This window comes from Canis lupus, chromosome 6, assembly GCF_003254725.2.
Source record: "Canis lupus dingo isolate Sandy chromosome 6, ASM325472v2, whole genome shotgun sequence".
Classification (NCBI taxonomy): domain Eukaryota; kingdom Metazoa; phylum Chordata; class Mammalia; order Carnivora; family Canidae; genus Canis; species Canis lupus.
Genome location: NC_064248.1, coordinates 24,830,054 through 24,854,185, shown reverse-complemented (window position 1 = coordinate 24,854,185; position 24,132 = coordinate 24,830,054). Strand labels below are relative to the sequence as shown.

General features: G+C 42.5%; 1 protein-coding gene across 5 annotated transcripts in view; it reads right to left on the bottom strand.

Annotated features, from left to right (window-relative positions):
* Positions 1 to 158: 158 nt before the first annotated feature.
* Positions 159 to 24,132, bottom strand: part of PDILT (protein disulfide isomerase like, testis expressed) — a 42,886-nt gene continuing 18,912 nt past the window's right edge. For all 5 annotated transcript variants that reach the window (XM_025416360.3, XM_025416358.3, XM_025416356.3 and 2 more), the window contains 10 exons: positions 23,106 to 23,312; positions 17,086 to 17,219; positions 16,053 to 16,190; positions 12,484 to 12,594; positions 12,276 to 12,401; positions 8,802 to 8,999; positions 5,687 to 5,807; positions 3,379 to 3,557; positions 1,495 to 1,584; positions 159 to 514 (listed from right to left, as the gene is read on the bottom strand). In XM_025416360.3, coding sequence (XP_025272145.1) covers positions 278 to 514; positions 1,495 to 1,584; positions 3,379 to 3,557; positions 5,687 to 5,807; positions 8,802 to 8,999; positions 12,276 to 12,401; positions 12,484 to 12,594; positions 16,053 to 16,190; positions 17,086 to 17,219; positions 23,106 to 23,312 — 1,541 coding nt within the window. In that variant the 3' untranslated portion in view covers positions 159 to 277. The remainder of the gene's footprint in view (positions 515 to 1,494; positions 1,585 to 3,378; positions 3,558 to 5,686; positions 5,808 to 8,801; positions 9,000 to 12,275; positions 12,402 to 12,483; positions 12,595 to 16,052; positions 16,191 to 17,085; positions 17,220 to 23,105; positions 23,313 to 24,132) is intronic.

The following is a 24,132-nucleotide window of genomic DNA, read 5'->3' as shown; positions in this document are numbered from 1 at the left end:
ATTGTGAGAATTGCATGACTGAGCAGCATGTTGTAAATGCTCATTAAATGTTGCAGTTATGGCTTGGCTTGCAATGCTGTCTGAATTCTGGGCCAAACAGCTTTTCTAAGACAGCAACAACCAGGAAAAAGAGGCAATAAGTAGAACAGAGCCAAAGATATTCAGCACTTTTTAATTGTCCAGCCTCCACTCCCACCATTATATATAATTTTTTTGGACTATATCCATTTAGAAAATGATGCCAGGACCTGGGAAATGGCTCTTGGCTTTGGAGAAACTACAGTTCTTCCTTCACTTTTGGTTTCTTCTCTTGTTTTGGAGGTCCCTTTGGCTTAGCCACCTTTTCTTTCTCCTCCTTGGCTGTTTCCTTCTGCCCAGCTGGCTCTTCCAGCTTTGTCACATTCTCCAGCTCAAGCACCTTCTGTTCAGTTAACTCTTCCTTGATAAAAGGTAACTTCTTTTCTTCAGCTAATGCCTCCTCTTCTGTCAATTCACTTTCCTCAATAGACAACAGCTAATCAAGAAAAGAGAAGAAGGAGGGAAGAAATAGGATAAAGAAATAAAAAGGCAACAAATATGTGATAATTGTGATTGTAATTACCAAGCCTTCTTTTGCTGGTAATGCCCAGAGAGAGGCTCTTGGAGGATCCTCATAGATACAAAGGCCCATTTGGCTTAGGTGAGGAAATTCCCAACATGGTTTGCCCTCCAGAAATAGGGCCTTTGGGGAATCCCATTCCTCTACTCAAAGGCCACAGGCTTGGCTGCCCAGGGCTGGGCACATGACCCAGGCCAATCATGAAATTCCTATCCAGGACTTTGCTAGGACTACTAAGAATTAGGTGCTTACTTTCTAAGCTGGGAGGATATTAGCTTAAAGCTGTGGGGCAATCTTTGACCTTCCATGGGGAAATGACTGCTTGGGAATAAAGCTAACATAGAGGAAAGCAGAGATGGGGAGACAGAAAATGAGTTTGGACTCCTGAATCCACCTATGCCTAATGTCCTACCAGTTATATAGATTAAACTCCCATTGTTGCTTCAACTAAAGAGTAGTATTTCTGACATTTCTAACTGAAAGGGTCCTAACTAGTACAGAGGGCACTTTCCTGCAGCTGGCCTCATTGAGGTGTAAATGGAATTTGAGATTTGGAGAGAATGGGGATGGTTATTCCACCCATCAAGAAAATAATGCCAGAGCACTGGATCCTGTCAAGACATCTGGTTACCAACTCAGGAACAGTGGACCCAGGGAAGCAGCCTTAGGAGACGTCACAACCTTTCTCTCTGCTTCTAAAGCCTGCCATCTCTGCTTCCTTGTAGTAAGTGCCCTTGAAATAAAGTCATCCAGTCTAGGTAGTTGTTCTCCCGTTGCCAACACTCTCTAGAGAGCACAAGATTATGGGACTTTTGGCACACTCCTTCCTAGTTGTTTGAGTTCTTGATGATTCTGTATGGAACAGAATAATTGCAGGTACTACCGTTTTGCCTTACCTCATCCTCATCCTCAATCCTGGTCTTGATTTGACTTTCCAGGAAGTCAGAAAAGCCCTTCATGGTATGTTCTCCTGTATACATTATAGCCTAGAAAGAAAACAGAACAAGGTTAAAATGGTAGCCTCTTCCTGCAAAATAGTCAGGGATTGCTACATAAAATAAATCCAAGGCCAAATTCCTAACAATCTGAGTACAGTGAGCTTGTTCCTTAGCCTTTCTGAGCCTGTTATCATGGCTCTAAGATAGGGGTAATAAAAATTCCTCCATCATATGCTATAATGTGATGCTTCAGAGCATGGACCTCGAAGCCACCCTCTCAGGGCTCAAACCCTGTGTAACCTTACTATGACTCAGTTTCCCTCTCTGTAATGTGATGATGATAACAGTATCTACCACATAAGTTGTTAGGAGAATTTAATGAGTTACTAGATGAAAAGCACTTAAAACAGTACCTGACTTGGGGCATCTGGGTGGCTTATTTGGTTAAGCAGCTGACTCTTGGTTTTGGCTCAGGTCATGATCTCAGGGTTATGAGATTGAAACCCACATTGGGCTCCATGCTCAGTGTATAGTCTGCTTGAGATATTCTCTCTCCCCTTCCCTCTGCTCCTCCCCACTGCTTGCTCTCTCTCTCTCTCTAAAATAAATAAATCTTTAAAAAATAACAATACCTGCCTCATAGTGAGCATGGTAGATGGTTGCTATTATTATAAGAAGGAGAATAAGATTAGTTATCATTTTACAAAGCATCTGATGCATGATTGTTGCTCGGCCACCCCTACGTCCCTTTCCTCTTTCAGTCTTTAAGAAGATTATGAAGCTGCTTACTGCCCACTGGTTATCTACACTCTTTTTTGGATAATGGAAGATCTGGGACAGCTCCACCCTCTCAACCCAGCCTCATTTCCCACAACTGCCCCAAATGCATGTTCTGTACCAAGATGGCTTCTCCTTCAGCACTGTGGCCACACTTCTGCCTACTTCCTCATGCCTATTATACTTCCTGCCAATAGTTCACACCCCTCTTCTAATCTGACTTAAATCCTCAGCATTCTTAGGGCACCTAGGTGGCTCAGTTGGTAAAGCATCTGCCTTTGGCTCAGGTCATGATCTTGGGGTCCTGGGGTCAAGCCCCACATTGGGCTCCCTATTCATTGAGGAGATTGCTTCTCCTTCTTCCTCTGCCATCTGCTCTCCCTGCTTATATTTTCTCTCTCTGTCAAATAAACAAATAAAATCTTAAAAAAAAAATCCTCAGCATTCTTTAAAATCCCATGTCTGCATGGAATAACTGCCCTCCAGAATCTGTCCCCTTAATTCCAATTGCATGTGGAGGTAGATCCATATCATGACCTCTTTCCCACACTCAATGGGCAGGAACCTTCACTTGCAGTGCTTTGATGGGCACCTTTGCCCATGTGCTAAAGCAGCATGGAGGGTATGTTCCATGACACTGACAATGCTTGGTGATTGTGATATTGGTGTGTAAAAGACATTGACTGTTTTTCTATCATGTGTTCTTCCTTCTTCTTGTAGTACCCTAGCCCCAATATTCACATGGAGATTACCCCTACCATGTTCCTTATCATCTGAGTAGAGCTCTGCCCCAATACCAGAAGGAAGTGGGCCTGGCTAATCAAGACCCCACATCATTGGGGTCATTGACTGGGTCAAGACAGAACAGCTGACTCAAGGTGGATACAATTTTAGCAAGTCTTGGGACTTCTGGGGAAGCTAATGGAGAACACTCTTCAAATTGAACATGAGAGGATAATGAGAGATGGAGCTGAGAATGTAGCTGATTTGGTAGAAGGCAGAGCTGGCGATCAGGAGAAACTAGGTCTGTGATAATCACATATGTGGGTCCCAAGAGCCCCTTACTTGTTGAGTGTCGGTGGGGAACAGGTTGAAAAAGGGGTACCGGTCTAGGTACATTAGCTGAATTTCATTTGCCGTGATGTCAATCTTGGCAATGGTGACTGTCGAGTGGTTTTGATACTTTCTGCCCAACTCCTCCAACACTGGGAACAACGCCTTACACTTTTCTGACCAGGGTGCATCTGGAAGAGAAGAGCTGTTGTGCAAGCTCACACATAATAAAGATGGAAATCCAACACTGCCCCAGAAACGTCACCGTGTTCTACTAGTCGTTCTGCTATTATGCAAATGTCTTTGAATAGCATATTACCTTATTTTACATTTCAACCACAGTGCTTGGTCACTGCAAAATAAACTAGAAAAAAGTTGATCTAGTCCCCTCTACCCAGATGTTACCATTTTGAGCATGCTGGGACATTTTCTCCTATTCTTTGTTTTTCGTTCAACATTGCTTTCCACTCCAGTTGAAGAAGAAAAAAAAAAGAAAAATATTTATACCAGACGATTACTCATGTTCTGCTAGAAATCGTGTATGTATGTGTGTGTGTGTGTGTGTGTGTGAGAGAGAGAGAGAGTGAGAGAGAGAGAAGAGAAAGCACAAGAGTTTTCCAACAGAGGTTAAGTCACGGCCCAAGGTCACCCAGGTAATTAAGCAGAGGAAGTGGGATTTGAAGTCAGGTTGCTTTAACTTGTGACCATTATACCACAGTGACTTTTAGTCCCGTGGAGGATAATACATCCAAGAAGTGAACAGGAGGTTATGACAAGGACAATGACCCCTGAAAAGGGGACAGCAGACTTCCTTAGGGACAGTTCCTTTAGCTCTGAGTCTGGCCCGGGCACCTAGCCCTCTGAAGAGAATCAGAGACCAGCTCTAACCTTCTCTGCTCATCATCCCATTAAAGTTTCTGGCTCTGTGGGAGGGGTGGCCTCAAGGGCCCCGACACTCTACATTTGGATGATTATCCCTCCATTTACAAACCAAGTGCTCCCTGACCATCTGTTCTCCCCGCATCTCCCCTGGAGCCGGATGGACCTGGATTGGAAGAGGAGGAGAGCATAATGGTTGCAGTCCCAGGGGGCCAATCTGATAGGCCTGCTTCCAAGAAAATGAGGCTGCTTTTACCTTTTACCAGAACCAAATGGGCATTCTCCTAACTCTGGTGTCAGTTAAGTATACAAAAGCTGCCCACCTCTCACATAAAGGCAACAGATCATGGTTATTCAACCACATGGACCTTAAACTTCTAGCCCTGTGGATGAGAGTCCATTTCAGTGTGATTTTAAAAGGCTTGCATGATGCAATGCAGCCTTCAGGAAAGAATGGCATCAGAGTTTGATTTGAACTTTTTGCCCTGCAATATATTTACTGTGCAATTTGAGGTAAGGTAATTAATCTTTCTGAGGCTTAGTTCCCTCATTTGTATCATGAGGAAATCCACTGGACCTTTCTAAGAGGCTTGTTTTGAGGAGGAAATAAAAGCAGGTGTGTAGATAGCCAACTCATGCCAGGCTCATTGTAGGTGCTCAATAAATGGTAAAATACAAGAGACGTCTGATGTAACTTCAGTGTCATCCTTCTCTGTGTCTCAGGGTGGGAGGGAGATCCCTGGCTTATGGCTCTCATGTGCAAATCAGAAAGAGCAGAGAGAGAGAGAGCAATAGTCTTTAGGTAGGCAAGGAAATAATTACAACAATAGGAATAACAATAGCTGTCCTTTACCAAGGATTTGCAATATGCCACACACTGCTAAGCCCCTTACCTGCATGATTTGAGTCTCCAGTTTGGTCATACCAACTCAGGTAGGTTAAATACAGGCCATCTGTTAAGTTACATAATTCCAGAACTGCCATTCTGTATAGCAGTGACCAGCCACTGGGGTCAGAATGCCCAGGCTCCAATCCCAGTTCCAGCACTTGCTTCACCTCCCCAAGACTCTGTTTAGTCCTATGCAAAGTGGGAGCAATAATAGTAGCTCCTTGTGAGGATTAAGTGAGATAACATATAGCAAAAGGCCTGGCATGCCATAGCATCAAATCAATGTTAGCCATCAGCATTATTATTGCTATAAAAGCCACAGGACTGGATTATATGGAAGATACTCCACATGTTCCAAGAATTAGATTTTCGAGGATAGTTGCATTGCAGTGGAGATAGCATCTTGATCCAAACTCTTTGGTTGTTTGAAGAACATCCTTGGCATGGTGCTTTGATAGATTTTGGGGATTTGGGGGCTCAAGAATTCAGGAGCAACACTTGAAAAGTAATGTCTGGGCCATTGCCTTCTATGGCTTCTGCAGAGATACTTACAGAACATCACAAATACATCCCTTTCCTTGTCAAAGACCACCACGTTGAAGTTCTTCCCAACGAGCTGCTTAACTGGCCCCTGGTCCCAATATTTTGGAATGTCTTCACTGGATTGATGTTTCTAGGAAGCAAATTTGAAATGGTCTAACAGTCTCCAGAAAGGGGTTGGTAGTTGGGGCTCCCTCCCCTGATGGGAAACAACAGAAAGTTTTCTCTTGTTCTTACAACCGCCTTGGGAAAGAATTTGAAATGCCTGATGTCTAGACTAGATTATGCAGGGCAAAGTGAGATCAGAGGGCTGGGGAGGAGGCAGGTCTTCAAACTGGGATGAATTCTAGCACCAAATATATGATTCTTGAGATTCTTAGATGTGAATAGGGTTCATGTCTTCAACATCTTAACTAGTTTGTCCCTCCCTCCCCGCAAAATTCAGCTGTTTCCAATTACTCCCAGAATCAAAACCAAGATAATTTACATGACCTATACTCCTGCCAGCCTCATCAAGCTCATTACCATTCTTTCTTTGCTTTCTTCAACCATATTGGTCTTCTATTTACCCAAAGGGCTATCCTTCTTCCACCTCAGACCTTTGTTCATGCCATTCCTCTGCCTGCAGGGCCTTCCCTACTCCTCATTACTGCTCTCTGTTCTTCATCCAATCAACTCAGATTTATCCTTCAAAGTGATCTCAAGGGAAGGCTTCCCTAACTCTCCCCAGACTAGGTCAGATTGTGCTACCATAAATTTTCATAATGTTTGGTATTTTTCCTTGTATCACTTATTCAAGTTTATCATTTATATCTTACTTTTCTGGTTATTTGATTAATGGTGTCTCTACAACACTAGACAGAATGTCACAAGGGATTTTTCTTTCTTTATCACTGAGTTTCCACAGCCTGGTACGTTGTAGGTCCTCAGTAAATATTTTGTGAAGGAATGGACCTAGCTCTGCTTCTTTTTGAAGGATGTAATAGAAATCTCAGAACATATGCTTTTCTCTACAACCATTGGTTCCTGCAATTTCTTGAATCCATGCACCTCTCTCCATCAGCACTGCTGCTACCCTCGCCCAAATAACATTCATCTTTTACCTTCATCACTGTAATGGCCTCACATAATTCTCTCTGCATCTCCTAGCCTTCTCCACCTCTTGATTCTACCAACAGGGTTCTATTTTCACCATACAAATTTGGCTTTCCATTTCTCTTAATACTCAAATCCTTAATATGTGTAGCTGTCTGGCTTTTGCCTGGCTCTCCAATTCCTACAATACTTCTCTCATCTCTATATCAGTCTCTGGAAAGGATTGAAGATTCCTTCCAAGGGAGCATAAAGGGGGTAGAGGCTGGGTGTGGAAAATGGGAAATGATGAAAAAGATGGAAATTAGAAATGGGCCAGATCAGGCATATGACATCTCATAAGTCATGTGAAGGATACTCATCTCTATTGTAAGAGCATGAGAGGATATATTGGCCCTTGAGGAGGAGACAGACACCTACTAAGGTAAACTGGAGGGAAGAGAGAGAGAGTGAGTAGAGCTCCAGATAGGTTTGTAGATATGGTGATAGAAAATGAGGGGCCCCTGTCTTAATGATATATGGGCTTGTACTCAGCTGATATTGGAAGTAGGAATATGGAGACAAAGAGACTCAGAGATTCAGAGAGTGAACACACTAAGAGAAATTTATATAGAGATGTCAGGACATTCCAGAGCTTATAAGAGGTTTGTGATTCCATGAGGCCACCCTGACTCATGGCGGTATTTTTTTCTCCAGCATTGGTCTGGAAGAAATAGAGATATTAAGTGGGTTGAACCAGGGTTGTGATTTTTGCCTCATAAATTCTATAGGGTATAAAGAAGGTAGAAGGTGGATAAAAGAATAAAGAGATCTTTATCCCTTTAAGGGAATCATCGCTATGAACCATCAAATCCAACCAAATTCATGAGGAAAGACAGTAAACAGATCGTGAAATGGAATCAGGAAATTGGAGACCATGAGAAAGGTAAGGAATTATAGCAACATGGATACTAGAAATGGAAGTATAATAGGACGAGAAGCTTGAAATCAGGTTTTTGGAAGGGCTGCCATCTCTAGAGTGTGGCTACAGAGTAGATGTCTGGGATGGCACAGACACACCAATTATGAGAGAAAAGAGAGATCGGGATTTTGGATACTGGCATCTCTGGAAATGATAGCAGAGAAGGGAGAGAGGGAAGTCTGAAATAAGGAGCTTAAGTCCTCAGACAGTGAAAGGGACATGCCCAGGGGACAGCAGTGGAGGGTGGAAGCAGGCAATCTAAAGTCCAAATGCATGGGCTCTGGGGTTTTGAAGGTAGAAGGAGGAGAAATGGCATGGAGGAGATGAGGAGCCTCACCGCTTGGCCTGTGATTATTTGTGTCAGAGAAAAAATGGCTTTCATTTGAGAAGAAGTGTCTGTGCAGGAATTGACAGAAAGGTAATGGGAACCCTCAGAGGGAAGGTGACCAAACATTCTGGTTTTCTGGAAAGTTCCAATTTATTCCTTTTATTCCAGGATACTTTTAAAGAAATATTTAAAAGTATTCTGTACCTCTCAACTCCTGCATTACTCTCAATAGTGTTCCCATTTGAAAAATAAAAAAATATGGTCATCTATTTCAGCAGGGTGGCTGGGGGACATTTCAAGTGCTACATAAACATCAGAGATATGTGTTGTGTATGATCCTTTTACGGTCTCTCCTTCCTTTTAGCAAAACAGACTCCTTTCTAACATTTGAGGATAAATCCTAATTGCTTAATACATCCCCATCCTGTCTCCTCATCCAAAAAATCCATCTATCCTTAAATCTTTCCCATAAGAGTCTGAGAGGAAAAGGGTCACCTCACAGAGAATGTTGGCCATGGGAGCTCCCTGCACTTCAGTTGGGAGTTCCTACAAAGGAAATGCCTTTCAAAAATAAAGAATTAATGTGGAATCATAGGGTCAGATAGGTCAAAGTTGAAAAGATTGAAGATGGAGAGATATAGTTATTTCCCAACAATGAACCATGAGATCCTGCTTCTCTCTATTCAGATGACCAAAGCCAGCAAATTATGAAATTTTGAGTAAACCTTGTCAAAGAACAAACTTACCTTGGCACTTCTATTCAGGAAGCTGCGGCCAAATTTCTTGAGATTTTCATAGGTTATCTCCTCAGAAGGCATTTTGTACCTCGCATCAGAACTTAAGTTTAAGATTTGGACACATGGGATATTAACCTCTGTGATCCTGAAATATTTGAAGATGTGTCCGTTTCTGGGTTCATCTGCATCCACAAGGATGAAAAGGATCTGCCAAATCAAATAAAACCTGAATCTTTCTGGGATTGGAGGTCATGAAAAGGGTAAAAATTGAAATTGGCTAAGGAATCCCTTACTAAGGGAGAGAAAATTGGGAAGCCTTGAGAGAGCACTAAGAGAGTATAAATAGTAGGATTTCTGGCTATTTCCACCTGAAAGACAGAACAAAGCTCCCTTCCAACTGGCAAGGGCAGCTCTGGGCTTCAGGGCTCAGACAGGCTTCTGGCCACCAGCCTGGTTTCACAGTCCTTATATAGGATACTACCCACACAATCATAGGAAGTCAGGAGGTCCTGAGCTTTCATCCAGGTCCTTGGGCAATACAGTAACTAACCCTCTCTGTGCTTTGGTTTCCTTACCTATAAAGTGGTGATTAAAAGAGTACCCACCTTATAGGGTTGTTGAGAGAATTAGATAGGACAATGTGTATAATAACCAAACTGTGGAAGGAGCCTCCATGTCCATCGAAAGATGAATAGATAAAGATGATGTGGTTTATGTATACAATGGAATATTACTCAGCCATTAGAAATGACAAATACCCACCATTTGCTTCAATGTGGCTGGAACTGGAGGGTATTATGCTGAGTGAAATAAGTCAATCGGAGAAGGACAAACATTATATGTTCTCATTCATTTGGGGAATATAAATAATAGTGAAAGGGAATAGAGGGGAAGGGAGAAGAAATGGGTAGGAAACATCAGAAAGGGAGACAGAACATGGAAGACTCCTAACTCTGGGAAACAAACTAGGGGTGGTGGAAGGGGAGGAGGGCAGGGGGTGGGGGTGACTGGTTGGCAGACACTGAGGGGGGCACTTGACGGGATGAGCACTGGGTGTTATTCTGTATGTTGGCAAATTGAACACCAATAAAAAATAAATTTATTATTAAAAAATAATAATAATAAAATAAAATGTGACAGAAAAAAACTTAAAAAAAATAAAAAAGAAAATAATAAAAAAAGAAAAGGACAATGTGTATAAAGACTTGGTTCAATAACTGGGAGGTAAAAATGCTCAATACATGTCCACTCATTATTATTCTAGATTATTCTTCTGTCAAGGAAATTCATGACTTCATGCACTCATCATTCAACAAATATTCACGGAGTGCCTAATAGGTATTTTGCTAAGCATTAGGGTTATAAACAGCCCAAGGCAGACAAGATCTGTGTTTATGGCATTTATGTTCTAATGAAAAAGACAGACAACAAAGGAATAAACAAATTAACAAATTCAGATAGCAATGAGTGCCAGTTAGACAGTAAAACAGAGCACCATGATAGAGAATGACCATACAGGTGGAGTGAGGTCAGAGCTCAGTGTTAGGTAGGAAGGTCAGGAGGAGTATCTGAGAAGGTGACATTCTAACTGGAACCTGGGTGATGAGATAACAAGTCAGAGGAACATTGAATCAGGCACTGGAAACCACTGTTAGTGGAAAGGCCTGGGGTCAGGGAGCAGCTTAGAATGTTCTAGAATAGAAAGGAAAAGCCAGTGTGGCTTTGGCACTATGAGGGAAGAGAGTCACAGGAGACAAAGTTAGAGATGTATCAGAGATGAGATCAGAGCTCCAGTAAAGACACTGGCTTTTATCTGAATAAGATAGAAGGCTACTAAAGAATAGTGAGAACCAGAAAGTACCATGTTAATAATTTTTAAAAGATGACTCTGGTTGCAGAGAAGTAAATAGCAAGAGTGGAAGCAGGGACACCACAGCAAATGCTGATACGCTCAGGTCATTCATCCATCAAAGTACTAAGAGCCCTATTATGTGCCTGACACCCTTCTCTCTGCTGAGGAGTTGAAAACAAAGCAACAGATTAAAACCATCCTGGCATACTTTCAACAAATATTGACTAGCTGTGAACAAGATAAGATATGGGGGAATGACCTCTTATAATATCATCCATTTATTTTTGACTCTAAAATGGATCACTATCAGTAAAGGGCATTCAGGAAGCTAGATAGGTGGAGTGTAAAGGCCATTTAGAAACTTATCTCACAATATATGCCAACACAAACTTCACCTAGATTAAAGAGTTAAAAAAAATCTGGAAGAAATATGGCTACATATTGACTAGTATAACATAAGTACAGGGAAGCAATCAGATTGTGATCAGCTGAATTACTTCAAAAATTTATAATTGAATACACCAGGAAATATATTTACAAGAAGTATTTCTGTAATTGGAATAAACTTCCTGGAGAATAGTGTGGCAGGATGTAGCATGAACATTAAATATGTTCATGCCCTAATGGCTTTACTGTGTGTTTAATTATTTCATTTGAATTTTAGAGTAATTTTCCTCAAAAGGAAAATAATCTGCCATTACCATACTTTATTTTTTTTTAAGATTTATTTATTTATGATAGACACAGAGAGACAGAGGCAGAGGCAGAGACACAGGCAGAGGGAGAAGCAGGCTCCATGCAGGGAGCCCGACGCGGGACTCGATCCCGGGACTCCAGGATCACGCCCTGGGCCAAAGGCAGGCGCCAAACCGCTGAGCCACCCAGGGATCCCCATTACCATACTTCTTATAAAAAATAAGAGATAAGTGAAGTAAATGGCCCCCATAGTTCAAGTGGTGGTACATATAGGTATAGTGCTTGAGAAAAACAGATTTGTTTCTAACAATGATAGCAATAATAATAATAGCACCATCACTGAACATTTGCTCATTGCTTTACCTGTGGCACCTCTAATTCTTTCATGCAGTTCTCCATTTTACATAAGGTGACTGAAACTAAGTGGCTAAGAAACTCATGACAAAATTGCTTCTAAGAGGAAGAGAATTTGAACCCAGGTCTGCAATGCTAAAGCTTTGAGTCTCAGCAGTCACTTATCAGACAATCTGTGCTGCTTCACACCTTCAGCCTGTTCCTAATCCCTGACCTCAGGCAGAAGTAATCTCTCCTCCCCCTCACTTCTAGGTCAAAGACCACCTGCACTCTCTTTTGCTAGAGCTTGGTTCATCGAAAAAGCAGCCAAACCATCATGTTCCCAAGTAGACTTTCATAAAGATGAGGGAAGAAGAAGCATAGGTATGGCAAGAAAGGAAGAGATACTGGGCAGGAAGAAGGTAGGAAGCTGGTTTAAGTAGGAAATAATATGTAGTATCCATATGTAAATAAGGACAGTTGTATGCAGATGGATATGCAAATCACTCTTAAAATTTACAATAAGAAGGGCAGGCAAAGGGCATTAGTGTCTATGGGTCCTGGATACTCATCCAACAAGGGCAATAGTACTTTCCACAAACCTTGTTTGTAAATTCCTTTGATGCCAACTTATAATGCTTCATTATCATACCAAATGATTCTGAGCTTTTGGAGGCGAAGAGCAGCATGTGATTCAGGATATGCAATTCATAAATCAGGTCCTTGTTCTGAAATTACCAGGAAAACAGTTCATCCATGCACACAGCTGCCCCACCCACCCTTCTCCCAGGGACCCTTTGGCTTACTAACCTCAGTGTTGTATTCAATAACAAAATCTGTGAGGTGCTGTTTTATGACTTGATTGATGACTTGTTTGTTGGTAATGTCATTAATAAGCTCCTCGCGTTTCACAATTTTTCCCTTGGACAAAAAGAAGAAAGCATTGGAGGGCAGTAGCTTCCATAATGTAGACACTTAATAAATATAAATAGCATAATTTTTCCCATGGACAAAAGGAGAACACCATAATGACAAGTGTAATCCATAATCTAGGTATTTGGTAAATATGAACGGCCTGGCAGATTATTAACCTGTGAGTGGAATATGGGTCTGTGGCGGTTGTTAAAATTTCCAATCTACAAAGCAGGGAGTATAGTCAATGGTCAGTGAGTTGTTTCATTTTGAAATCCATCCAAATAGCTGTGCTAATGCTGAGCAGTTTCTTACCCACTGCTCCTAACCAATGACACTGTGTCAGGGATACTAAGGCAAGCTCATTTCTGGGAGATGCGGGACTTCTCTGGTAGGTGACATTGACCAGCTTTCTTAGAACTTCACTACAGTCAGGGGACCTTCCTTCTTTCCAAAGGGTCACACCAACATCATGGCCTGATGTGTCTCCTCCAGCTCCCTCCGTTTCCCTTCATAGGCATTTTCTCCAATATTTTGCATGCCTAATCCTGCTTGACGACTGCTTCTCAGAAGGACCAGGATTAACACAAGGAAAGAAATAATTCTCTGTGGCCCGAGATCAAAATCTTTGGGGGATGGAGAACAAAGACTTGGCTCTCTCTGGCTGATTTCTCCCAACTCTGTCTCTTCCCAACTCTTTGCCTTCACTGAGCCTACTCTCTAGTCCAAACCTCTTTCCTGAATTCCTACTAAAGCTACCTAATAATCTTCCAATTTCTCCCCTTGTTTTTCTCCCCTCACCTTTAGCCAGAGTGATGCTCTTAGAAAAACAACTCATGTCATTCTCTTTTTCAAATACGTCACAGCCCGTTGTCCTTTTTTTTTTTTTTTTTTTACTGGAATTTGATTTGCCAACATATAGTATAACACCCAGTGCTCATCCCATCAAGTGCCCCCCTCAGTGCCCATCACCTAGTCACCCCATCCCCCCGCCCACCTCCCCTTCCATTACCCCTGAACAGAAATTTCACCAAAGAAGACATACACATGGCCAACAAGCACATGAGAACATGTTCCTCATCATTTGCCATCAAAACCACAATGAGGTACACCCCTGCTGTCTTTTGAACAAAGCTGAAACTCTTTTCTGGTCATGACAATAGTCTGATAATGCTAATCAGAATTATTGAGAGCTCATATTGTCCCAGCCATAATCCTAAATACATTATATGCAAGAATTCATTTAATCCTCATAACATCTCACTGAGCTATGAATCATTATTTCTCCCATTGTACAGTTGAGAACATATGGTGAAAAGTGAAGTGACTTGCCCAAGGTTGCTTACCTAGTGATCCCAACCAGCAGTCTGACTCTAGAGCTCATGCTTTTATCCATTAAAATAGACTGACTCTGTCCTAAGTGCATTTTTCAAATTTGATCTTTGGCTTTTGATATTGTGCTGAGGTTTATTCTGTGGAATTTTAAAAATTTTATGTGGTCCAAACCTTTTTTTTTTTTTTTTTTTTAATTTTTATTTATTTATGATAGTCACAGAGAGAGAAAGAGAGAGGCAGAGACATAGGCAGAGGGAGAAGCAGGCTCCATGCACCGGAAGCCCGATGTGGGATTCGATCCTGGGTCTCCAGGATCGCGCCCTGGGCCAAAGGCAGGCGCCAAACCGCTGCGCCACCCAGGGATCCCTATGTGGTCCAAACTTATCAGTATTTCTTTTCATAGTTTCTGGGGTTTCTATCATGCTTTATAAAAGGGCTTTCCAACTCCAAGTTTAGAAAGCAACCCCCCGCCCCGCCATGGCATCTTCTAGTCTTTCCATGGTTTCTTTGTTATATTTTTAAATCAGAAATCAATCTGCAATTTAATTCAGTGGAAGGAGGATATATAGATTTAGCTTTATTTTTTTTTCTAAATGGCTACCCAATTCTCTCAACTCTAGTCATTAAATAATATATTTTCCCTATTGATCTAAAATATCTTTATCATATACTAGATTTCCATATATATTTGGATCTATTTTTGGATTCTGTTTTCTCATTCAAAGACACAAATCACGTTATTTTATTCTCCAACTTAAAACCTTGTAATAACTTTTAAGAGCCCAAATGAAAATGTAGTGACTCACAGTCTTAAGCAGATCAGTTTACCTATCTCCTATGTGGCTTTGGGCAAGTAACCCAATCTAAGCCATATCTATAAATAACATGATTATTTTAAGGATTTGGCTTTCTGTGGGGAGGGAGTAAGGCATGTTCCAGGAACCAGACTACAGTGTCTAGAGTAACACAGTTCAATAAACTTTCTGTGATGACAGAAATGCTCTGTATATCTATGTTGTCCAATAGATGCCACTATCCACATGTAGCTATTTTGATAGAGGAACTAAAATATTAATTAATTTTAATGTAAATAGTCACATGGGACTAGCAGCTGCCATATCAGACAGCTCAGATGATCTAATCTCAGATCAGGGAGGGAAAAGAGGAAGATGTGTAAAGAGGCTAGACTATGGAAAGCCTTGTGGGCCTTATTAGGGACTTGAGTCTTTATCCTAAGAATAATAGGAAGCCTTAAAGTGCTTTTGGTGGGAAGCAGGCAGGTGGCCATCACACTGAGTTATGGAAAGATTACTCTTCAGAGGATAAAAGAGAATGTGGCAGGCCAGTGGGGTGGATATTGCATTAGGCTATGGGATATGATGGTCACTTGACTTAGGACGGTAGCAATAGAGAGAAATAGATAAACTCAAGGGATATTTTTTTTAATAAAAAGTTTATTTTTTATTGGTGTTCAATTTGCCAACATACAGAATAACACCCAGTGCTCATCCCGTCAAGTGCCCCCCTCAGTGCTCAAGGGATATTTTGAACTTAAAATTGGTCGGTTTGGGGTGATGGACTGGTTATGAAGAGTGGAGAAGAGGGAAGGGTTAGAATAATGCCTGGGTATTACAGCTTTGCTCAGATGGGAGATTGGAGAAATGGTGATGCAATTCATTGAGAGAGGAAAAAAAAAACACTGAAAGAGGATTTGGAGGGGAGATTATGAAGTTAGGCTTGGTCATGTTGAGAAATCTGGTGTTGGATATGAAAGTCTGGAGATAGAGAAGTCTGGCTGGAAATGGAGATTTGTAAGTCATGGGTGTATGGGTGGCAATTGCTGATGGAGGGTGGGTGGGAGAGCATGGACTACAAGAAAACACAGGGCAAAGGACTGAGCCTTCATGAATGGCATTTACTGGTTAAAAAAAGGAGGAGGAACTTACAATGGAAGATGTCTAGAAAGGCCAGAGAAACTCTGGGAGACTGTGATCTCACAAAAGCTGCCTAGTCCAATGCCACTTAGCTCACAAGTGGCAGAACCAGAATTTGTACTCAAAGCCTATAGATACATTCATAGTCCACTATTTTGAGCTGGAGACCCTTAACTAGCAAAAGAATGCAAGTCTTACCTTTTTGAATACCAGAAGACTGTCAAGGGTGACATGGAAACGCCCAATGGCATTGCTAATTGATATTACTCCAAATGTTAGTTCTGGGAAGTCTTTGATCATATCAAAGAACAACTCTGCCACTTCTTCCTCTAAATCCTGTTTGGGAAAGGATGGTTGGTGAGGCTTTGGTAGAAAGCAAAACATCTGGCTTATTTAAGGTCAAGGTGGAAATGGTGACCAATTCATCTCCTCACCTTTCCAAGTTCTGGGGTTTTCTTGGGTTCCCTAAGTCCCCTTTCATGAATGTTTCATACTCAGGATACTTCTATGGCTATGACTAAGGCCAAAATAGGCAAATCCACAGAAATTAATGAAAAGAACAGAGAAGTTCAACTTTTTCCAAGTTCTTGGAGTGAGGCTGTTCTAACACACAGGTTGAAACTTTTAAGCATTTTATTCCTTTAATTGCTTTCAGAGGCGGCAAATGATTTGACCACATAGATCACCAAATATAAACTTGAAATCAAGATATGGCTGTAGTCACAACCTTCATTCTAGAACTTCAAGAAAATCAGGGCTAGAAACACTGTCAAAAAGTGAGATGAGACAGAAAGGTACATACTCTCCCCAAGTAAAAATATAATGCCAAAGTTCTGACTTCCACTGGGGGGAAGGGAGGAGCAATCCAAGTTCCAGGAAATGAGTAAAGACATATAAGAAACTCATTCTCCACAAGGAAAAGCAATTTGCAAATTATTCGTTATCCAGTGATATTCTAAATAGACCTCCACAAGATCAGTTATGATATCAAAACCATTTTTAAAAATGTTAATCTCCCCTCTCTCTGCATTCCTATCCACCTTTCTGGTCAGCCTCTGTTCTTTCCTTCTTCATTTTAACACTGCAGTTACCCAGAAAACCAGCTCATTGGAAAAGGAAGAATGGGTATGGCATTAATCCAAATGAAAGACCTCTCCCCACCCTCATCCCCTCCCAGACACAGGAATCCTCACCAATTGAAAAGCCGCCTCCCACCCCTTGACCCCAGTACCTGGAAGAAGCCAACAATGACCAAGGGCCTAGATTTCACAAACTCTAACACTTGCTGGGTGTTATTGAACAAAAATGCTTTCTGGCTAATTTGTCTTCTCAACCAAACGACCAAGGCAGCAGATTCAACCACTCCTAGAGAGAGAGAGAGAGAGAGAGAGAGAGAGCGTGAAATGGATCCCATAGCACTTTCCTCCTGAACTGGAGCAAGGCCTATTTTCTTCAAGTTCAATGAACAGAAATATCTGGTCTTGAGCTCCCACCCACTGAAGGCCAAGGTCAGTCCTTTCACTCCTTCCAGCCTCAGCCTCAAAGCATGAACATTTATAGCAGCAGTTAAACTTCATGGAGCACTTTCTAAGGACAAGGCACTGAGCTGAGCAATTTGCATGTATTACATCCCCACAACCACCCTACCCTATGGGATAGATATTCTTCCTCTCCCCGTTTTAAAGATGAGGAAATTGAGGTTAGACATGCCAGTGGCTACCTATTACTAGTGAACCTGAGAATCAAACCCAGGAGGAAGCATGCCCAGTCTTCTTTTCTTACCTACCTTCCAAAGTGACAAGAAAATTAATTTACTTTAAAAAAAATGTAAATGAATGAAATGTAATAAAAATACCAGTTAGCTCTATGACTCTGGGAAAACTCCATTATTGTCTGTGCTTCCACTTCCTTAGCGGAAGCACAGATGTCCCCTAAGGTCATAGAGCCTGACTTCTATTTCTCAGCTATCATAGAGGGGGTTGCCAAGCACACAAAAATCTTAGCTTCTAAAATTGAGACACATATACCATATCTGGGGAGATGAAACATTGTGCTAGAAAGTACGTTAGGCTACAGGTGGACATGCGTTTTTTAGGATCATCAATTCTACATGATAGTAGATAATATAGAGTATTATTTTCTATCAAAGACTGCTATAAAATGGAACATTTAAACTGAGTTTTTGAGATAATGCAATGTTTGCTGTGAGTAGCTTTGGACTATTATCTATAGGCCTTTATTCTTTTACTCACCATTCATTCCTTCACTCATTCATTCATTTGACAAATATGTGCTGAGTACCTATTATTGTGTTGTGCTTGGTCCCAGGGATATAATGGTGAGCAGAAACAAACACATTCACTGCTTTGCAGCTCTCATTCTGTTGAGTAGGACAATTGTCAAATAATTACACAAGTATATAATCAGAGCCTAAGTAGGTATTCACAAACAAAGTTCTATGAGCCTGTAGCAAGGATACATGTCCTAGACTGTGAAGTCAAGGGGGGCTTCCCAGAGGAGATCACTTATGAACTGAAAACTGAAGGACACATTAGGAGTTAATAAGGAAGTAGGAACAAGAAGAACAGAACTGGACAAGGAAGGAGAGGGAAAAGCTTTTGGGCAGAGCAAGCAGCCTGTGCAGGACAAATTGCAACATGGGGCTTGATGAATGCATGTTGAATTGGTAAATCGACTGGAAAGGACTCTATTTTCAGCATCTTTGCTTACATTTCCTGAGAACATAAGGCCATTTTAAAAACTTACAAGGACATATATTTCCATGCAGAAAGGTGTACAAATTATAATGTATAGTTTGATGAATTTTTACAAAATGAACACACCTGAATACCACTCAGATCAAGAGATAGACCATTACCAGGCCCTCCAAAGACCACTTGTGCCTTCTCCCAGCCCCTAACCCACCCCTACCTGAGGGTAACTGCTACTCTAATAGCATGAGTTAGTCTGCCTACTCTTGAACTTCACACAAATGGAATCACACAGTGCCTGTTTTGGAATCTGGCTTTGTTACCTGAGATTCATCCATATTGTTGCATGTTCTGTGTAGCATTCTGTTGCGTGAATGTTCTATAATTTATTTATCCATCCTCTATTGGTGCACATTTGGGTTGTTTCCAGTTTGGGACTATTAAGAATTAATTTTCGTGCATGTCTCTGGGGGCACGTTGCATGCACTTCTGTTGAGTACATGCCCAGGAGTAGAACTTCTGGTCATAGGGGATGCCGTGTTCAGCATTAGCAGATACCGATTAGGCCATTTTAAAAGCCACAGTGAGTCAGGCCAATAGAAGTTCATAGAAGGACGATGTGCTGGCCTCAAGGGACAGAGAAGGGTTGTGGGGGACACTCCGTGCCACCCTCAGACCACAGCACTCCACCCTGCTGCAGTGCCCCTCTCTCTCCTGGATTCAGCCCCAAAGCTGAATTTCTATTTTCAACATTCCAAGCGATCTTTCAGGAACAGGCACATATCATGGAAAGTTTCCCTTATAAGCATTTGTCTGAAAAAAATTATGTTTTAAGTGCTCTGGAAGGGACAGGTTTCAAAGTTGTGAGGATACTGAAAAAAGGTGAGCAAAAACCCTCCAAATGCATTTGATTTTCAGGTCATCAGAACCATCGCTCCTATCTCATTTTGTGCCACTGTCTCCTGTGGTCCACACGGCATTCGTACCCTATCCTCCAGCACACCAGACTTTGCCATCTGCCAGTCCCTCTGCCTGGGCCGCTTTCTCCTCAGCAGTCAGGGTAACTCTTCTGGCTTATTTAGTTTGAGGTTTGGGTGTTTCTTACCACCCCCAACCCCATCAATCATATCATTCTCTAGTTTATGACCTGTTGCATTTAATTCATCGAGTCAGTCTTTTTCTGAAATTGTGATTTTTGGTTAGCTTGCTCACTAGCTCCTGTAATGTCTGGCTCGTACTAGGTGCTCAGGAAATAATTATAGGATGAATAAATGAGGTGAATAAATCATAACATAAGCTGGCTTGAAGGAACTTGATCTTGAGCCATCTTCTCTGGGATATCTGAGCTCTGTTTGCCCCTCTGAACCCATGGGACCAAGGTAGGTTTGAATCTGGCAAATAGTTTGTTTACTTGCAGATCAGTCACTGCCTCTATTGGGCAGGTGTCTCCCTGGCACTTGGCTCTGAACCAGAGGACATGGTAATAACTGAGGTGTGAACACTATGTCAATGATTGACTGGGGCTGTGGCCCCACTGCATATTTCCAGACACAAGCTGTGAATGCATCATTAACTGAGGCCCTGAAGCTAAACTGAGTTCCCCTCCCTCCAGGGAATCTCCCACCATCAATCCTTGGGAGACTAGAGGAGAACCAGAACTATGGCTTTGACCCAGCAAGGACTAAGCCCCACATGTCTCCTGGAAAAATTTTCAGAAAAGCTCGTACAGGAGACTAGTAAAGCTCTGTTGCCCCTCTTAGCTCAGGGAAGCCCTGTCAAGTTGGCAGAACTCTTTAGGAAATGAGAAATTGGAAGACTGGCTCAAATTCTTTTTTTCTTTTTTTCAAGATTATTTATTTATTTATTCATGAGAGACACAGAGAGAGAGAGGCAGAGACACAGGCAGAGGAAGAAGCAGGCTCCATGCAGAGAGCCTGATATGGGAATCGATCCCGGGTCTCTAGGATCAGGCCCTGGGCTGAAGGCAGGTGCTAAATCGCTGAGCCACCTGGGCTGCCATGGCTCAAATTCTTATAACTAGTGTTTGTTCTAAATCCAGGCCCTGGCTCCCTCCCAGCATCCCACTGCCTCTTTCCCTGGTTGGGGATAATACTGAAGACAAAGAGGGATGAGCAAGATAGAAATATGGGCTGACTCCTTACCCCAAGACTGCCTGCAGTGAGCCCTTGCAATTCTATCCCACTCAAACTCAAAAACTACTCAGGAAGTGTTCCAGGCACTGCACAAGGGTCTGGAAACTAACAGTTTGATAACAATAAGAACCACATCTGCCATTTACTTTGAGTGCAGCACAACGTAGAGCAGAGATTGGTCAATGACAGCCCAAGGCATTTAAAAAAAAAAAAAAAAAAAGGGATCCCTGGGTGGCGCAGCGGTTTGGCGCCTGCCTTTGGCCCAGGGCGCGATCCTGGAGACCCGGGATCGAATCCCACATCGGGCTTCTGGTGCATGGAGCCTGCTTCTCCCTCTGCCTGTGTCTCTGCCTCTCTCTCTTTCTCTCTCTGTGACTATCATAAATAAATAAACATCTAAAAAAAAAAAATGACAGCCCAAGGGCCAAATCTGACCTGTAGTTGACTTTATAAATAAAGTTTTATTGGAACCCAGTCACACCCATTTGTTTACGTAGGACTGCTTTTCTATTGCATCAGCAGAGTTTAGTAGCTGCTAAAAGAGATAGTCTGGCTTGAAAGGCCTAAAATATTATCTGGTCCTTTGCAGAAAACATTTGTGGGCTGCAATGCTTATTAGCTGGGGATCCTGGAGGAAGTTGTTCTACTTCTCTATGCCTCCAATTCCCGATCTGTAAAAGTACCTGCTACACTGAGTAGTTGTGACATAGGTAAAAGGGGCCAGAATAGTGCTAGAGCACAGTAAAGGGTTCAGATATGTGTCGGGGCTTGTCCCTTACAAATTTGTTTCACCTAATCTGTGACCCTAGGAGGTAGATACTGCCACCATCCCCATTTTACAGACGAGGAAAATACAATGTGACAAGAGGGAGGAACTGTTCTTCAGGCACACGGCAAGGATTTAAAGCCAGCTGGGGTCTGCCAGTTGTGGCAACCTCTTTAGAGCACCCAGGAAAAGAAATGAGATCAACTCTTGCCCTTGTGCTCTTTCTAGACATTGAAGAACAGATATGGTTCTGTGAAATGAGGGCCTTGAGGTGGAAGCACAGGTGCTTTGGGACTCCAGAGGAGGGCAGGCACCCTGATCTGGGCAGTCAAAGGAGACTTCTTAGGGGAGGCAGTGTTGCAGCTTCTTGCATGAATAGAGGAGGTCCCAGGCACCAGCTCCTACCTAAAGGGGCTCAGACAGTCTGGAAGTTGCCACATTGTCACCTTTATTCAAGAGGAGCCCGACCTCACCTCGGAGGGGCCCCCTCTTCACTACTGTCAACCCCCCTCCCCCATTGTCCCACAAACCTCCAGGGAGCCATTGCACTGCCTGGTCTTGTTTGTAATCCACCCTGAGGCTGGCGCTTTTCGCTGGCAAGTCTGGCCTGTGTCTCATGCCCCCTTGTGTCCGCTCAGGGAACTGCAAGGCATCCTGTGGCACCTGCAGATGGTGGCACTCTTGGTTTCTGCAACAGGCTTATTTCAGACTTGCTAAATGTCAGACCCTGCAAAAAACTATCTCAGTTTCCTGATTCAATCATTCACACATGTATTAGGAACTTTCTACTAGCATAGTACAGGCTGTGCTGGGCACATTGGCATTTGTCAGTTTCATTTTATCCATCCATCAATTTTGTACACATTTATGCATTTATGTATTTAGCATTTTTAAAAACTAGGACTACCATGTGCCGCACTGAGTCACATAATTCTTCAAGCATCCTTGACACCAAGGTAGGGCTTGAGGCATGGTAGTTTCTCAATAAAAGAGTGTTGAATAAATGAATGAACAAGTTAACGAATGAAGTGGATGATAGAAGCTAAAGTGTTTGGTAGTCACCCTGTCCCAAATCTGTCTTGTTTCATCATCTCCTACTCTCTCCTTTCTTGGCCTAGGACCCTGCTAAAATCATTCTAAAGTAGAAGATTGGGGTGGGAGATGGGATGTGGGGTTAGGAACTCACTCTCTGGTCTCTGGCAGCTTACGAACCATGCATCTCACTATCTCCCACCTCATGGTGCTTCTACGGCTCATCAACTAAGATGCAAGCTGTGGTGGAGGCAGCTATGTATTCACTAAATTTTTCCTTATGGACACAGATCAGGGCCATATTGCTCAGCCATTCAGTTGAGTGGGTCCACTTAGAATTTTGGTCAATGGAAAGAGATGTGAGGTTTGCCACTCCCAAGCCTGGGTCATGAACATCAGTGGCAACCCTCTGCCTTCCTGCCCCAGCTACTGGCTAGATACAGAAAATGGCAGGGAGCTCAGAAGCCCTAAGGGAAGTCAAAGCTGCAAGCTGGAAGGAACCTGGGTCCTTGATATTATGCCACTGAAATGCTGGTGTTTGTGTTTCCATAGCTAGCACTACCTTGATTGACACACAAGCATTAATTACCTTTGCAACTGATGGGTTCCGACCTGTTGCCTTCAAAGAACAGCTTCAACTCTGGGGCCTTCTTAACATCAAACTCCTTCTGAAGTTCCTTCTCGACTGTAATGTCCACTTTGCCAAAGCCGAGCCCATTCTTGCCTTTGCCCATGACTTCCACGGCTTTGCCCAACTCCTTAGCCAGGTTCCTGGATTGTTTGGAGGATGGGTTGTCTGAAAGAGTCAGTATAAATCAGAACTTGCTAGAGCCTCTCCCACTCCCCATCTCCCAAGGAGGAGGCTGGGTTTCTCCCACTTAGCTCCTGGGCCTTCCTCAGGCCCTGCTACAGTAGGTAATTTTTCAGCAATGTGACAGGATGCAAGGCACATATTTCATGAAATTGGCCATTTTGGAGGCACTTCAGGGAACTCTGGGCTCAGCAACACTGGAAGTAATACAACTTTGGGGAACTCGTTCCAAATCTGCGAGTCTCACTTTCTTCATGGGTAAAATGAGAAAAATTTTATCAACTACCCCATAGAGTTCTCAGCCAAGTAAGACGTACTTAACAATCAGTTATACAGTGCTTATCAATTTCTAAGAGCTTTCCGTGCATTGAGCCATCTAATCTTCTCAGCATTCCTATAGGGTAGGTGTGGTTATTATCTCAATTCCATAGATGAGAAAACTGATGGGAAGTAAAATGTCCTACTTGCCCAGGGCTATGTGGCAGTGAGACATATAGCCAGGATCTGGAAGTACTCAATCGCCTCTCTAACCAACACTGGGTGTGTCAAACCCTCAGCATAGTGCCTGGCACATGATAAGGGCCGCTGTTATTATTATTATTGTACAATTTCTGTGGTCAGAAGTTAGAGGAGAAAAGAATGAGGGAGCATGCGTGCCATCTGGTGGAAAGTCCTGGAGTTACAGGCCACATTGAGCCCTTCCAATTGCCCTGTGGTTGCTTGTAATACATCAGGGACTCTTAGTCTCAAATAAGGAAGTCAGGTGTGAGAAGAGGTTACAATGCTCCCCCACCTTCTCAGAGTC